Source organism: Vulpes lagopus, chromosome 4 (genome assembly GCF_018345385.1).
Source record: "Vulpes lagopus strain Blue_001 chromosome 4, ASM1834538v1, whole genome shotgun sequence".
Taxonomy (NCBI): domain Eukaryota; kingdom Metazoa; phylum Chordata; class Mammalia; order Carnivora; family Canidae; genus Vulpes; species Vulpes lagopus.
This window is the reverse complement of record NC_054827.1, coordinates 102,278,213-102,295,189: the sequence shown is the minus strand read 5'-3', so window position 1 is coordinate 102,295,189 and position 16,977 is coordinate 102,278,213. Positions and strand designations below refer to the sequence as shown.

The 16,977-nt window shown below is 44.5% G+C and overlaps 2 protein-coding genes across 7 annotated transcripts in view; one reads left to right on the top strand and one right to left on the bottom strand.

The window, feature by feature from the left end:
- LOC121490030 (protein FAM169B-like) overlaps positions 1 to 1,650 on the bottom strand; it is a 101,505-nt gene extending 99,855 nt beyond the window's left edge. Inside the window, exon 1 of the mRNA XM_041753588.1 lies at positions 1,607 to 1,650. The gene's annotated coding sequence lies outside the window, so the exon portion shown is untranslated. The remainder of the gene's footprint in view (positions 1 to 1,606) is intronic.
- The window catches only part of PGPEP1L (pyroglutamyl-peptidase I like), a 44,482-nt gene continuing 29,066 nt past the window's right edge, over positions 1,562 to 16,977 (top strand). For 2 of the 6 annotated variants that reach the window (XM_041753596.1, XM_041753592.1), the window contains exon 1: positions 1,570 to 1,649. Coding sequence is in view for 2 of the 6 variants with exons in the window: in XM_041753594.1 (XP_041609528.1) it covers positions 1,616 to 1,649; positions 7,655 to 7,707 (87 nt within the window). In the remaining 4 variants the exon portion in view is untranslated. Of the gene's footprint in view, positions 1,650 to 7,654; positions 7,708 to 14,352; positions 14,433 to 16,977 lie in introns of all 6 variants that reach the window. The other 4 variants (XM_041753591.1, XM_041753595.1, XM_041753593.1 and 1 more) reach the window with 4 other exon arrangements.

Genomic DNA, 16,977 nt, shown 5'->3' with positions numbered 1-16,977 from the left:
GGGGGAGAGGGAGAGGGAAAGAATCTCGAGCAGACTCCCCTTTGAGAGGGGAGCTCTGTGTGGGGCTCCATCTTACAACCTGAGATCATGACCTGAGCCAAAATCGAGTCAGATTAAGCTTAAACAACTGAGCCACCCAGATGCCCCACCTCCTTTTAGACAGCTTTCTTAAAAAAACAAAGCTATTTTTAGCTAAAAAACTGTATGTATATATAAATATATATAACTATATAAAACTTTTCTATATAAAACTATATAAAAACCATATATATGTGTGTGTGTATATATATATATATACACATTCTGAAAGGTCAAGATGTTGCATAACATGACTTCTTCAGTAGAGAAACTAGCCTCAAATGTTAGCTTTACTCTGACACAATTAGAAGGAAGAAGGATGTCTACAGAACTAGGTGGAATGCCACCACCGGCCAGTGGCTAACATTTAGTGGTGTGTCGTTGGTCAAGCACCGCATTAAGTGCTTGTGGCAGGCAGAATGTGGTGTGAGGAGGGCACAGTCTGAGAAGCCAGCACAGACTTTGTTGGCAGTGTGAGCGACTGCCCCCACCAGGGTTGCTGAGGGTACTGAAAGGACAATGCCCAGGGCTAAGGAAGGCTCCATATAACAAGGGGGTGCTATGAGCCTCTCCATTTCATAGAAAGAGGAGACAGGGCAGAGAGGTGAACTTGTCTGACCGCTCATAGCTTATAGGTGACAAGTACTTTCGATTTTTATGATTTTTTTTAAGATTATTTATTTATTCATAAGAGACACAGAGAGAGAGGCAGAGACACAGGCAGAGGGAGAAGCAGGCTTCCCATAGGGAGCCTGATGTGGGATTCGATCCCAGGGCCCCGGGGTTAATGACCTGAGCAGAAGGCAGAGACTCAACTGCTGAGTCACCCAGGCATCCCGATGACAGGTGCTTTCAATCAACACTTTTACCATAGTTTCATCTGTGGTTTGGTTTTCTTTTTCCTTTTTTTTAACCATATTTTGCATAGTCAATTTCAAGAGCAACCAAATTTCACTAAGTCGTCATGGCCGCACACAATGAGGGATCCAGGGGAAAGATTACTAAAGAGAGGAAGCAAGATCTGAACAGCTTGTAGGGTCACTCACCAACCTGATTTGCCTGGGACTGTACCGGTTACAGCACATTTTAGTAGCCACCTGCCCAGCCCCCACCCTCAGCCCCATCCCAATCCCAGAAACCCCTGAGTCCCAGACAGAGACAGTTGATCACCAAACTCATACCCAGCCACAAACTGACCCAGACCCAAAGATCCAGAAAGTCCTTGATGGTGCTCTGACTCTCCATGTGTCTGTCACCCAAAGCCTCTGACTTCTGAACTGGCTATTTTTGCTTTCAAGGGGCATCGTCTAACCGCTCTACCCCCACCCCAGAGTCTTCAGCCTTTCTGGGGGCCTCCTGGCCAGACAAGGCTGAGTGCCCTTGATAGGAGCCTGAGGCTGCCAACCGCCAGGCGGGAGGGGTGCCTAGTGTTCCCAGGGCCCCAGATGGGTGGAGCCATGGCCATCTGACCCCCCCCCCCCCCCCCCCCCCCCCCCCCGCCCCAGAGGCTCAGATACATGCTCCTCACTTGGGTTTCATGGATTCCCAGTCCAGCTGCGTGGTGGTGACTGGTAAGACTATTTTTCTGCTTTCCCGTTTGCTGCTACTTTTAGCGGTACCATGGAATGTGCACTTGCCTGATCGGGTCATATAAACAGTTCCCTCTGGCGGGGGGGTGGGGGGAAGAGTGGCAACTGGCGGTGCCAGTAATTCCAGTTGGAAGCTACTTCTTGCTGTGCCCTATTGAAAAACAGGGGACAGAGAGGCTTTTCTGCTTCGGTTAGCTTTCCGCTGCAAATAACTCTCAGGTGGCACACACACAGGTGCCCACACGTGGCTCAGGCTCAGACCTTGTTGTTCCCCCCACTAGGGAGGAATCGTAGACTGGCATCTGCTGTCCCTGGATCTAGGGACCAGTGGGCCCATGTGGCATCCAGTGGGAGCTGGGGCTTCAGAAATAGGCCCTTATAGGGCTGGGATGGTGGTCCATGTACAATAACCACCCCCTATGGAGCACGCAGCCCCCACAGCCAGACTGAAGAGCTTTCAGCCCCTCAGAAAACCCTGAAGCTCCCCCGAGGGCCACCAATTGGAGACTCTGAACTCCAAAAGATCAACTTGAAAGGCATGGTAGCCACCTACCCACTCCTACCTTTCACCAGCACAAACCAAATCAACTCCAGCCACCCCCAGTCAATGTCACAGCCAGTCCCTGAAGGGCTTCATTTCTTTACAAAGCTCCTTCTTTTTAGTTAGACACAGTTGACATATTTTTTTTAAGATTTATTTATTTATGATAGACCTAGAGAGAGAGAGAGAGAGAGAGAGAGAGGCAGAGACAGGCAGAGGGAGAAGCAGGCTCCATGCCAGGAGCCTGACGTGGGACTCGGTCCTGGGACTCCAGGATCACGCCCTGGGTCAAAGGCAGGCACCAAACCGTTGAGCCACCCAGGGATCCCCCTATTTTTTAATTTTTTGAATTGTGTCAGATGAAGGAAACAGGAGACAAGGATTTCTGTGTACCTGGAAAATTGAAACATACCTATCTTAATATTTTCACACTATAATCAAATTCCTATTAACCTTCTGAGGAAAAGAAAATTCTTTTGAAAAATGTTTTTTCTCCCTTGTTCTCATTTGTGTAACTTTGGGTTGAGATTGAATGGTTCAAAATAGTCTTGAATTGGTACGATAACTGTACCCCTGATCAATGCAACGCTTGTCACAAATGCCATCTGAATATTGAAGCCCCGTTGGCAAGTCTTCGACTCCCATTGACCCCTGCCTCTGACCTGTTAGTTTGTGGTTTGCTGGCAAACTCTTAGATTGTTTGATGAAGTACCTGATAATCAGCCACGATTTGGGAGTGCCCACTGGCTTCCAGAGTGTGGCCTTCCTTTATTAGAAATGTTTTGAGCTGCCAGGGGTAGTCTTTTCATCTAATTGGATTTTCGTGTAAATCTGGCCAAGGCAATTGGCCTAAGAACTGCTGGGGGGAGGGGGAGGGCAAGGGCTCTGACAAACTGCCTTGGGTTCAAGGCATTTTGACAGCACCAACGAGAACAATGGGAGGCTGAGAAAACCTGCCTCCCTCCAAAGGGCTCCCTAGATTGCCAGAGAAGTTTCCTCCAGCCTTATGCAAATTTCACCGCAGAGAGCCTGCCAAGTTTAAAGTATACGGTTTGACCCTGCAAAACAAGAGCTTTAAACCTGTACTTGCTGAGCTGTTTTTCCTAATTAAAAACAGTTAACAGATGATCTGACTCTGTTGATCTGAATATGATCTAAAGCAGAATGTGATTATTTTGTGTGTATGTGTGTGGTGCTGCATTTTTAGTATGTCTACAATCATCCCAGGAGGTACCTGGTTTCTCAGTGATTTTTTTTCTGAATCTCAATCGTTTCTAAAACCTTTTTTTTTTTTTTTAATTTGGCTTCTCCTATGGCAGCTATACAGTCTCATTTATTCTATAGGAGTTAGTGGGTTTCGAGGGGACACCATTGGCTTCCTGGTGTCCTGGACATCTGTCCAAATTTCTGCATTTCCTGAGAAAGATTTTCCCATTGTGAGCCACACTTGTTAGTGGTTCCAGAAGTTCAGGAACTTCAGAGGCACAGTCCTCTCCAGAACTGGGCTTCTCCTCAAAAAGCCTGAGGTCCAGACAGTCCCTCGCCTCCCCTACAGGGGCAGGGGTGTGGAATGGCCCCATGAGTTCAGACCAAGGGCCACTCTGAAGGAGAGATGAAATAAGAGGTCCCATGGGTGTGGTCACTCCTACACCATCTTTGAGGCCCTGTGATGGTTAACTTCATGTGTCAACTTGACTGGGCCACCGTGTGTCTAGATATCTGAGTGAAAACAAGCTGCTTTCCCATCTCTACCTCCTGACCACCATTAATCTGTTCTTCATCTCTATAATTATGTTCTTTTGCAAATATTGTATAAATGAATATATATCCTTTTGAGGTTGGCTTGTTTTCCCTCAGCATATTTCCTTTGAGGGTCATCCAAGTTGTTGTACGTATCTATGGTTCCTTTTTAAAAAACATTTTAACAGCTTTATTGAGATAAAATTCATGTGTGGTATAATTCTTTTAAATAGGATAGTTTTCACATGTGGCTCAGTTGGTGGAGTGTGTGACCTGTGATCTCAAGGTTGTGGGCTTGAGATGCATGTTGAATGTAGAGATGACTTAAAAATAAAATCTTTCAGGGGCACCTGGGCAGCTCAGTGGTTGAGAATCTGCATTTAGCTCAGGTCATGATCCTGGGGTCCTAGGATCAAGTCCTGCATCAGGCTCCCTGCAGGGAGCCTGCTTCTCCCTCTGCCTATGTCTCTGCCTCTCTCTGTGTGTCTCTCATGAATAAATAAATAAAATCTAAAAAGAAAAGAAAATCTTTAAAAAAATAAAAATAAATAAAATGTACAGTTCAATGGCTTTTAGTATATTCATAAAGTTGTGCCTTCATCACACAATCAATTTTAGAACATTTGAATTACCCCAAAAAGAAACCCCATATCCCTTAGCTATTATTCCCTAATACCCAAGTGTAGGAAAGGTGTTAGGGTTCAGAGCTGATGACCAAGAAAGAATTTTTGAGACTTTGGTGCAGAAAGGTGGTTTTATTAAACTCTGGGGATAGGACCTGTAGGCAGAAAGAGCTGCCCCTGGGGTCAGGAAGAGTGGCCCATTATATACTTTCAAGTTGGGAGGGAGTTGGAGAGAGTGTAAGTCTCTAAGAAATTTTGGAAGCAAAATTTCCAAGGTTTCCAAGGTCCTGGTTTCCAGGCCCTTGATGGTGCTACCTACTGGTGGGAAAAGATGACTTATGATTGTCTAATAAAACCTTAGTCATGAGACTAGGTTCAGGTGTAGATGAGTGGGCCATATGTTTGGGGGATGGTTACCAACATATATCTTGGGAAGTAAAGATAAAGGACGCTTTCAAAGGAATTCTTATATGTTAAAGTAGACTTAGAGGGATGCCTGGGTGGCTCGGTGGTTGAGTGTCTGCCTTTGTCTCAGGCGGTGATCCCGGGGTCCTGGGATTGAGTCCCATGTCCGGCCCCCCACAGGGAACTTGCTTCTCTCTCTGCCTTTATCTCTGCCTCTCTCTGTGTCTCTCATGAATAAATAAATAAAATCTTTTAAAAACTAAATTAAATTGAGTAGACTTACAGGATCCTGGGGAGTCGGGCCAAAATTGCCTTTTGCCATTAGCATTGAGGCAGCTGAGCTCCTAGAGGAATGTTACTCTGCCTGTTTTAAGGACTTGTGAATGGGCTATAGGTAGTAAGAAAATTTCATTTTTCTTCTGCCTTTGTTTACCACATCACCCCCCACCCTAGCCCCACACTCCAAATCCACTAACCACTAACCTACTGTCTCTCTCTCTAGATTGCCAATTCTGGATATATAATATGAATGGGGCCATATACCATGTGGTCCTTTGTGGCAGCTTCTTCCACTTAGCATAATATTTTCAAGGCTCCTCCATGGTGTATCATGTATTAGTACTTCATGTCCTTTTATTGACAAATAATATTCCATGGTATGGATCGCACCAGTTTGTTTACCCATTTATTAGCTGATGGACACATTTGTGTTATTTCCACTTTTTTCTTTTCAAGGCAGTATTTCACAATCTGGAATTCTTGCTTTACCATTCACAGCTTGAAGAACCCTTGGAGAATTTCCAGCTTTGGGTTGTAACACATGAAGCGCTATGAACCTGTGTGGACAAGCTTCTGTGTGAAAACAAGTTTTCATTTCTCTGGGATAAATACCCAGGAGTGAATGTGGTGGGAAGTCCACACTCAGGTCTTTTCTTTTAAGATTGATTTATTTATGCTGAGAGAGGGAGGGAGAGAAAGAGGGAGGGAGGGAGAGCAAGTGTGCATGCCCATAAACAGGGGAAGGGGGCAAAGAGAGAGAATACCCAAGCAGACTCCTGGAGGAGAGGGAGCCTGACATGGGTCTCCATCCCATGACCTAAGCTGAAATCAAGAGTCAGATGCTGAACTGATTGAGCACCCCAGGTGCCCCTGCATTCAGTTTTAAAAGGATCTGGCAAACTATTTCCCAGTGTGGCAGTACTGTTTTGCATTCCCACCAGCAATATGTCTAAGCCGGTTTCTCCTCATCCTTGTCAGCTTTTGGTGTTATTGGTATTTCTATTTTAGCCACTCTTTTAGCAGTGTGATGATATGTCCTTGTGTTTTAATTTGTGTTTCCCTGCTGGTGAGCAATGTCAGACATCCCCTGCTGTGCTTATTTGCTGTCTGTACATCACAGATCTTCTTCAGTGAAATGTCCCTTTGTGTGTTTTGCCAACTTTCTAATTGGTTTTTGGATTTGTTTGGTTTTTTTTAATGTTGAGTTTTGAGGGTTCTTTTTTTTTCTTTTTTTTTTAAAGATGTATTATTGGGATACCTGTGTGTCTCAGCAGTTGAGCTTCTGCTTCAACTCAAGGAGTGATCCTGGGGTTTAGGGATGGAGTCCCGCATCGGGCTCCTCGCAGGAGCCTGCTTCTCCCTCTGCCTGTCTCTGCCTCTCTCTCTGTGTCTTTCGTGAATAAATAAATAAAATCTTTTAAAAAAGGATGTATTATTTATTGAGAGAGAGAGAATGAGCAGGGAAGAGGGGCAGAGGGAGAGGGAGAAGGAGACTCCTTGCTGAGCAGAGAGCCTGACCTGAGGCTCTATCCCAGGACCTGAGATCATGACCTATGGGGAAGGCAAAGGCTTAACTGACTAAGCCACCCAGATGCCCCAGGGGTCTTTATATACCCTACGTACAAGGCCTTCATCAGATGTGTCATCTGCAACTATTTATACTGTCTGTAACTTTCTTTTCATTTTCTCAAAAGAGGTTTTTGTACAGCACAAGTACACTTCAATGAGGTCTAGTTTATTAACGTTTACTTTCATAGATCGTGGTGTGCTCTTGGTGTCAAGAACTCCTTGCCTAGCGGTAGGTCTCAAGATTTTCTCCCTTTCTCCCCCGCTGAAAATTTTATAGTTTTACTTTGTTCATTGAAGGTCATGATCCACTTTGAGTTAATTGTGTACAATTAACTGAGGTGCAAGACCGAAGCTGAGGATTCATGTTTTTGCCTCTGGGTGTCCTGTTGTTCCGGCCCTGTTTGTTGAAAAGACCATCCTCCTCCATGGAACTTACTCTGCACCTCTCTTAGCAAATGACTGGGCATATTCACATGGTGTCTTTCCAGGCTCTTAACAAAGCATACATTTGAACCAGATATTTGTATACTTTCTCAAGCCTTCCTAGTTCAGGGTTGGGTCAGCAGCAAAGTTCCTTTTTGGCTCCCCCACAATGCCTCCCATAGAGAACACTGAAAATGCTCCCAGATTGGCCAGGTTGCAGGCCTCCACAAGAAAGGACATGTGTGGAATCCCCCCACACACACACACACACAACACACCCCGGGGTCCACCATGACCCTGGGAGCAGCAGGTGGCTCCCAGGAGATTACAGGGAGCAGCCCAGGTGTAGAGACATCCTCCCTAAAACTAGGCCTGGCCTGAGCTAACCAGGGTCTCTTTGGTTTCAGGTTTTGGGCCGTTCCGGCAGCACCTGGTAAATTCCAGCTGGGAAGCAGTGAAGGTAAACACCCACCAGGCCCAGAGCCCTTAGCTCAGGGCCCCACCAGTTCCTTCTGTGGCTCTGAGAAACCCAGTGTGTAAGGCCCCTTGGTAGCCAGATCCACATCAGAGGGGAGAGAACAAATACTCAAGAACCTGGGAGAAGGACTAGACTTTGGTCCTTGGGTTGTGACTCACCTGCCCCCAGGTGACCTGTCTGGCTATGAGGTAAAGAAGAGACTGTGGAGATATTCCTGAGAAGAATGGGGAGTGCCTGAAAGCAGGCTCTGCTGCCCCAAGAACTAGGAAGTCTGTAAAAACAATTTTTTATAGCGCCTGGCACAAGCTAAGTGCTTAACCGTGGTTCTCATTATAAAGGACACACTTTTATTTTTTTATTATTTAAATTCAATTTAATTAACATATAGTATATTATTAGTTTCAGAGGTAGAATTTTTTTCAGAGGTAGAATTTAATGATTCATCAGTTGCCTATTACACGCAGTGCTCATCCCATTACATGCCCTTAATGTCCATCACCCAGTTACCCCATCCCCCTACCCACCGCCCCTCCAGCAACCCGCAGTTTGTTTCTAGAGTTGAGTCTCTTTGGTTTGTCTCCCTCTCTGTTTTCAACTTATTTTATTTTTCCTCCTTTCCCCTATGTTCATCTGTTCTGTTTCTTAAATACCACATATGAGTAACAAAGGTATGCCATGCCCCAATATCATATGACTTCACTCATAAGAGGACACACCTTTATTTTTAAGGAAGTAGTCAACTAGTAGAAAGCACGTCCTGGGACAGGATGAGGAGGGGTCACGGTCTCATCACAAGATGGGACCACCTCTCCTTGGAGCAAATGCCTCCTACCAGTCCCCATGTGGGTGTCACCTAGTGGCTTAGAACACAGCCAGCTGTTGATTTTCACCTGACTGTCAATTTCTTGCTTCTGTTGGATTAAGTCAAAGGTGGGGTCTTGTGTCTATTCTCAGGGTTTCCCAGTAGAGCTGAAAATGCCACAAAGCTACTTGAATCACAGGTTTGCAGCCACTGGGGATTGCTTTTCTAGACTGCACAGATGCAGTCAGGGAAACTTGAGACTCTTGAGTTAGAATTTGGAATATTTTGCTGTTGTTGTTTTTCAGCCAGAAAAAAAGCTCAGGGAACCCCAGACTTGCTGCCAAGCCTCACTGCTGTACACATCATACCAGAAAAGCCAGGTCAGGGCTTTTGTGAGCTCCCAGGTGTCTGAAGCCTTTTCCTCAAAAAACAGGGCTTTTTCTGCTGAATGCTGGATGGCCCTTAGTCCTTCTATGTCTCTATACTGTCATGGGAAGGAAAGGAGGCAGGCTGCCTGAGTTTGCCTCTCAGCTCCAACAGCTACAAACTGTAGGACCCAAACAAAACAAGCCCCCAGTTTTTCTGTGCCTGCAGTTTCCTTATCTGCAAAGTGGAATGGTTGTCAGAACTATTGGAGTTAACACACAGAAAAGCCTTGGAATGGGGGGGGCACCTGGGTGTCTCAGTCAGTTAAGTGTCTGCCTTTGGCTCAGGTCATGATCTCCAAGTCCTGGGATTCCAGCCCCATGTCAGGCTCCTTCCAGACTCAGTGGGGAGTCTGCTTTTCCCTCTCCTTCTGCCCCTCCCCCCACTCATTCTCTTTCTCTCTCTCTAATAAATAAAATCTTTTTTTTTTTTTTAAAGTGTGAGGAGCCCGATGTGGGACTTGATCCCTGTGAGGAGCCTGATGTGGGACTTGATCCCAGGACCCTGGGATCATGACCCAAGCCAGAGGCAGATGCTCAAACACTGAACCACCCAGGTGCCCTAAATAAATAAAATCTTAAAACACCAACAAACAAAAAAAACTTGAAATGGGGCAGGGTACACTGCTGGTGCTCACAGATATAATCCTTATTACCAGGAAGCTACTCTGTCAGCCAGTCTTCTCAGTTGTGGGCCTATAGATTCTGACTTTGGAGATTCACACAGGAAATAGAATGATGGAGAGCATTATTTGAGTAACTCAAAATTGACCAATGAAGCTAGAGAAACAGGGCAGAGACAGAAGCCACCTACAGGTTTCCAGCAGCAGAAGCAGGATGGCAAAAACTAGGTGCTCTGAGGAGCCCTTCCCCTGTAGATAAACTAGATAGAACAGAACTTCTGTACATTGCTGGGCACGCAATACGATGCTTTCTAGGAAAGCTCGCATACATGACATCATGCCCATGTTTATATCACACACAATGGGCTGCAGCCTGAAAGACTGACAGGTTAGCCTCCACACAAAAGGCAGGTGGGGGCAAATGCCATTATCAGCAGTCAGCAATGAAGATGGTAGAGATGAAACCAAGACACATAATGTAAGCTAGACCCTTGGAAAGGGATCCTGCAGTTTCTAGGACCCCAGCTCCCAGCAGAAGCATATGTGGCTTCTCCTGAAGATTTAAAACCTCAGATTTCCACAAATTAAGAGCAACTAAACATTAGTTTCCATTCAGATATCACCGAATACATAGAGAAATGAACAGCTTTGAGTAAAACTCAGCAGAAGCAAATTTAGAATCTCAAGAACATGAGATTTTAAATAATTCTGCTCGTTGTCATCATAAAATAGCATAACTGTGAAATATTTAAAGAAGATGGAATCACAAAAAAGAGACTTTCAGGAAAAAAAGATTATCAAAAGATCAGATAAATTGAAAAAGGGAGTAATAGAGCTTATAGAAAGAATTGTTGAAGAATTCAACAGATATAAGGCAGTTTTGAATTATACTAAGTGAAAGATACCAGTCACAAAAGACAACGTTGTAGGATTCCATTTAAATGATGTCCAGATGAAGCAAATCTAGTGAGACATAAAGTAGGTTAGAGGTTGCTGAGGGTAGGTGAGGGGAAATTGGGGGAAATAGAGAATGACTATTGATGGGTACAAGGTTTCTTCAGGGGAGATGAAAAGATTCCAAAATTGATTGTGGTGATGGTTGCTCAACTCTGTGAATATGCTAAAAATCATTGAATTTTGGACTTAATTTTTTTTAATTATAGACTTTAAATGAGCAAACTGTGAAATATACATACAAATATACATGTATATGGCAGTTTAGAGACAGATGAAGAGAAAATTAGTGAAGTAGAAGATAGATCTGAAGATATTATTCAAAGGGCAGCACAAAAAAGATGGACAAAGAAGTGAAAAAAAATTAAGAGTTATGGGTAATAAAATGAGATATTCTAACATGTGGCTAATCATAATTCCATGAGGAAAGACGAATGAGAATGGAAGAAAAGAAATGTTTGAATACAATGATTGAGAAAAGACATGATGATCAATCCAGAATTTTTGAAATACATGAATCCACTGAGATAAGAAAGAGATACAAAATATAGCAGGCAAAGACTAACAAAATCCACACCTATGCATACAGTAAAACCACAGAAAACCAAAGACAAAGAGATCTGAAAAGTTGCCAGAGAGAAAAGATGGGCCACCTGCAGAAATTGGCAATACAATGAGACCAAGAGTAAATTTCTCTAAAACAATAGTAAAAGCCAGAGAAGAGTGGAGTGATATCTTCAAAGTGCTGAGAAAAAAAAATGTCAACCTGAAATTGTTTTTCAAGAACAAGAATGAAATAAAGATATTTTCATAAAAACAAGCACCAAGAGAAGCATCTGGCTGGCTCAGTCAGTATCTGAGTCTTGATCTCAGGGTCATGAGTTCAAGCCCCACATTGGGCACAGAGCCTATGCCTACTTAATTAAAAAAAAAGTTATAATTTCAAAAAGTAAGCACCAGGAATTTACTACCAACAGGTACAACACTAAAGGAATGTGTAAAGATGTGCTTTCTTTATTTATCTAAAAGATTTACTCATTTATTTTAGAGAGAGAGCACCCATGTGCATGCACTCATAGGCATGGGGGAGGGGTGAGGGAAAGGGAGAGAGAGACACACACACAAGCAGACTACCCACTAAGCGTAGAGCCCAACGTTGGGCTTGATCACACAATTCTGAGATCATGACCTGAGCTGAATCCAAGAGTTGGATGCTCAACCAACTGAGCCACCTAAGTGTCCCAAAGGATGTCCTTTAGAAGAAAGGAAGATGGTTCTAGAAAGATGGTATGAGATGGAAGAAGGAAGAGGAGATAAAATCTAAAGCAGCATTATTTGTAAATAATAATAGTACCAAATGGCTAATTTGTAGGTTTACAAACAAAGGATTGAACTAGGGGGCACCTGGGCAGCTCAGTGGTTGAGCAACTGCTTTTGGCTGAGGTCGTGATCCCAGAGTCATGAGATAGAGTCCCTCATCAGGCCCCCTGCAGCGAGCCTCCTTCTCCCACTGCCTATGTCTCTGCCTCTCTCATGAATAAATAAATAAAATCTTTAGAAAATAAAAAATAAGGGACGCCTGGGTTGTTCAGCAGTCATCTGCCTTTGGGTCGAGGCATGATCCCAAGATCTGGGATCGAGTCCCACATCAGGCTCCCTGCATGGAGCCCTCTTCTCCCTCTGCCTGTGTCTCACCTTTCTCTCTGTGTGTCTCTGATGAATAAATAAATAAAATCTTTTTAAACAATAATAAAAGATTGAATTAAAATGTAGGACAATGAAAGTGTAGAAGTTGAGGGGTGATTGAAGGTCAAATTTTCTAAAGCCCTTAAGTTCTATAGGACAGGTATCTAGACTTTGTTAAATTATTTATGCATGGCAAAATTTCAACAGTAGCTATTAACGAGTAGAAACAGAGTATATGACTTCCAAGATGGTAGAGAAACAAAATAGAATAAGGAAATGTATGAACTAATCAGGCCAGGGAAAACAAGGCTGGTGAACACTAGTTACTGTTGCTTGTCCCCATGACACTGCCTGCTGCACACCCCCCACTGGCATCTCACTGCCCTGGGAAGCTGGAAGGATATTGCTTCTATCAGAGAGATTTGCTCCTGACTCAAGGTCAAAGATGAGTGCATTGGTAGGTCAGATGATCTGCCCTGGCCACAGAGAGACTGACCTTTGCAGCCTTTGTGGGAGGGGAGCCAGGTTCTTTTACCAAGTCTCCAGGATCAAATCAGGATTGTCCCAAAGCACAGGAAGGCTCAACACTTGTCAGTTCAGCCCACATTTACCCAGTTCCCGATATGGAGCACAGAGTCTACTAAGACAATAATTTCTTCCTGTTCCGATTCTACCCCAAATATGTGTACTGCAATGCAGTTATGACACTACCTACTGGAATTCACACAGACCTCACTGGTTAAGGGTGCAGACCTTCCCAAAACTGCCTTCACTTCAGACACCAGCTATGTGTCAGGGGTCCCCAGGCCTCCTGCCCTTCTTACGGACTATAAACTCAGGAGTTCCCATGACCCCCTCAGTTTTGATAATTTGACTCAGCTCAGAAAAGCACTATATTTACAACTATAGTTGTTTTGTTTGTTTGTTTTTAAAGATTTTATTTATTGATTCATGAGAGACATACAGGAAGAGAGGCAGAGACATAGGCAGAGAGAGAAGCAGGCTCCAAGCCCGGAGCCTGATGTGGGACTCGATCCCCAGACTCCATGATCCTGCCCCAAGCCAAAGGCAGATGTTCAACCGCTGAGCCACCCAAGTGTCCCAGTTTGTTTGTTTTTAAAGGATACATGTAGAGTGAGGTCTGGAAGGGTCCCAAATACAGTGCTTCTGTGCTTTCTCCCTGTGGAATCAAGGCATATAGCTCTTCCTGCACATCAGTGCATTCATCAACCAGGAAACTCTACTGAACCTCCCTGTCCAGAGGGTTTTTTTTATTTTTTTAAAAAATTTTTAATTTATTTGAGAGAGAGAGAGAATGAGAGAGAGAAAGAGAGAGCACAAGCAAGGGAGAGGCAGAGAGAAAGGGAGAAGCCAGACCCCCCAATGAACAGAGAGACCCGAGGTGGGACTCGATTCCAGGACTCCGGGATCATGACCTGAGCCCAAGGCAGATGCTTAACTGACTCAGCTACCTGGCGCCCCTGTCCAGAGCTTTAATTGGAGTTCTGTTATGTGGACATCATTGGCAGCGAGCCTAAACTCAATCTGCAATGACCCTCCCTCCCTGATGGTCAAGCAACTCAAAGTTCCAACCCTCTTACCTCACCTCATGATTGGCTTTTCTGGTGGCCAGATCCCATCCGGAAGCATGGAGCCCCACCTCATTAGCATAACAAAGACGCTCCTGCCACTCAGGAAATTCCAGGAATTTTGAAGCTCCCGTGCCTGGGGAGAGGGACAAAAACCAGATATCCCCTTTCTTATACCACAGTTCCCTCCACGGGTTCCCTGTCTAGGAAGAGAAGGGGGCCCTTAAATAAAATCATCATAACTCAAAGCAGATTCTGAGAAGCACTACACGATTAGATACTCTGAAGAGGAAAAGATTCATTTGGAAGAACATATGGAAGAAAGGAACCTACAGCAAAATGAGAGGAAACTGGCCCCACCCTCATCTCTGAGGCCCCTGGGATGGCCATCTAGTGGAAGCAGGGGGATGGACAGGCTTCTTTCTGGCAAGTGGGAATAAATCCTCACAACCACCACGTCCTGGATACCACACCGGACATTTTATGCAGAGGAGCTTGTGGATTCTTCCTGCAGTCCAGAGAAATGGATATTTCTCCCCATTGTGCAGGTGCGGCTGTGGGCCTCAGGGACCTTGAGGAGCTGGCCTGAGGACACCTGCCATCTAGATTCCAGTCTCACATGGTCCTGGTGAGTGAAGTCCAGGGTCGGCCCACTTGCCTCCCTCCTCCCCTGGGGGAAAACATCATTTGGTTCAGAGGAGGAGGACCACTTACAGCATGATAATGGCTTAGAAAATTCCTAGAACTCAAGAAACATGCAGAACTACTACCCAATGACCCCTGTGTGAGCAAAGTGAGGAGACTCACCCAAACGCCTTAGCCCTAGGGCTGTGTCATGATGGCAGACCCTCTGCCTTGAGCTCATCTCTGCTCCCTTCCCAGCTCTCCTGCCAGTGCCTGAGACACGGATGAGGCGACAGTGACTTGGGCGACTTGATAAGCAAGTGAGCCCAAGCCCAGCTCCCCACAACCATTGCCACCATTTGCCTCCTCCACCAGTCCCTGCTCTCAGTCTCTGGTTTCTAGTCTGCTCTTCTTTCTGGCTTTTTTTCTCCAGAGCACAGTGACCTGTGATGTTTTTAGATGCTCTCTTCACTCTCAATCCACAGGAGCCTTCTCACTTCCTGGGCCGCCCTGGGTCATTCTGTGGCCTCCACTAACATGTCTGCAGACTCTCCTCAGTGTTAGACTTTCTCATTCTGGTTTGGGGCCACACTGGTCGTATCCGCTGAAAGTACCAGCAGACTGTCCACAGAACATCCTTTGCAGGACTAATCATCTAAGCAGGCATATTAAGGCAAAGGTCCAACCTAGTTCATGTACATACATTTGACCCATTATACAGATATGGAAACTCAGATGGGTGCACAAATCAGGATTGCACAAAAGGGCACATCACTCCCTAGGTCAGTATAAGCACTTCATTGTCTGTGGGGACTTCTAGCAACATGTCTCCATCCCAAATAGAGGGCCTAGCCTGAAGCATGTGTTCCAGTGGCTGGATGCCGGAAAGAAAGCTATTCCAGTCCCATGCTGTCTCCTAGCAAAGTCAGCCTTGTCGATATCATGGACAATGTTTAATGAGCACTTACCCCATACCAGGCATCATAGGTAGGCATTAAAGAATCCAGAGAGGAAAAGAATGTCTCATTCTACACTAACAACTTCTCACCTCTCAGAGAAGCAAGCTATTAGCAAATAATAACCTGAATGTGCTTTTGTTGTAGTTGCTCTTAAATTTTTTTATTTAAGTGGTCTCTATACTCAGATGGGGCTTGAACTCTCGACCCCAAAAGCAAGAGTTGTATGCTCCTCCAACCAAGCCAGACAGGCGCTTTTTGTTTTTAAATGGGAGAAGAGTGTTTTTAAAAAGAAGGAAAATATAGAAAAATAATATAAATGCTAGAAGTCCGCAATGAAAAGAGGCATTTCCTTCAAGCTCCCAGAAGGATGACTTAATGCTCTTTACCCACAGCATGTGTCAAAGTGTTTAACATTGCACTGGCCGGTGGGGGGCACCCACCCCTCTCTGTCCATAAGTTTTATCTAGTGACTTATGAATGAAATGGCTGCATCATTATCTCCTGGTTCTTGGACACTTTAATTTTGGAGCCAGTACCACTTCATATTCTTTCCAAAGGAATTATGTCCTTAGCCTCTTCTACAAGTGCCTGAGCCTGGAAAGGCAGCAAATAAAACAAAAGTTCTGTAAATCATACCACAGGTCAGTTGGGCCAAGGCATTATGTAATTGCACATAAGATAAACCCAGCCTGGGTGGCCAGAGGGTCAGGGCTTTTGCCAGATTTGATAAATTTGATATACAGAATAATTTCTCTTTATTCCAAAGATGATGTGGTCTTGCACCTTATTACATGTTGCTTTAAAAATATCATCATAATAAAGAATAAAAGGCAGTGTATCAGGAGAGTGCAAGAAGCACCATGTTGATCAGCCCATTACAATGAAGGGTGGGTCCTATGTAACAAGCAGGGGACTGTTTGCCTTTCCACGTAAAAGCCAATTATTTCTTTTTTATTTTATTTATTTATTCCTGAGAATAACACAGAGAGAGGCAGAGACATAGGCAGTGGGAGAAGCAGACTTCCTGCGAGAAGCCCGATTTGGGACTCGATCCCAGGATCTTGGGACCACGACCTGAGCCAAAGGTGGATGCTAAACCACTCAGCCACCCAAGTGCCCCCTCAGCTCAGGTCTTGATCTTGGGTTCATGAGTCCAAGCCTCACGTTGGGCTCCATGCTGGGTGTGCAGCTGACTTACATAAATAAATACATAAAATAAAAAACACATTGAGATTTACAGAAGTCATGAAGATAGCCCAGAGTTTCCATATATCCCACACATACTTTCCCCTCTTATTAACATCTTACATCAGGATGATACTTTTGTTGCAATGAATGAACCAACATTAACATATCATTAACTAAAGTCCATATTTTATTCAAATTTCCCTAGTTTTCACCTAATGTCCTTTTCCTGTTCCAGGATCCCAACCAGTATATGACATCACACTCAGTCCTCAGGTCTCCTTAGGCTCCTCTTGGCTGTTATGGTTTCTTAGCCTTTCCTTATTTTGATGGTTTTGATGGTTCTAAGGAGTACTGGCTAGGTATTATACTCTGCCTTCAATTAGGATCTAATGTTTTTCTCAT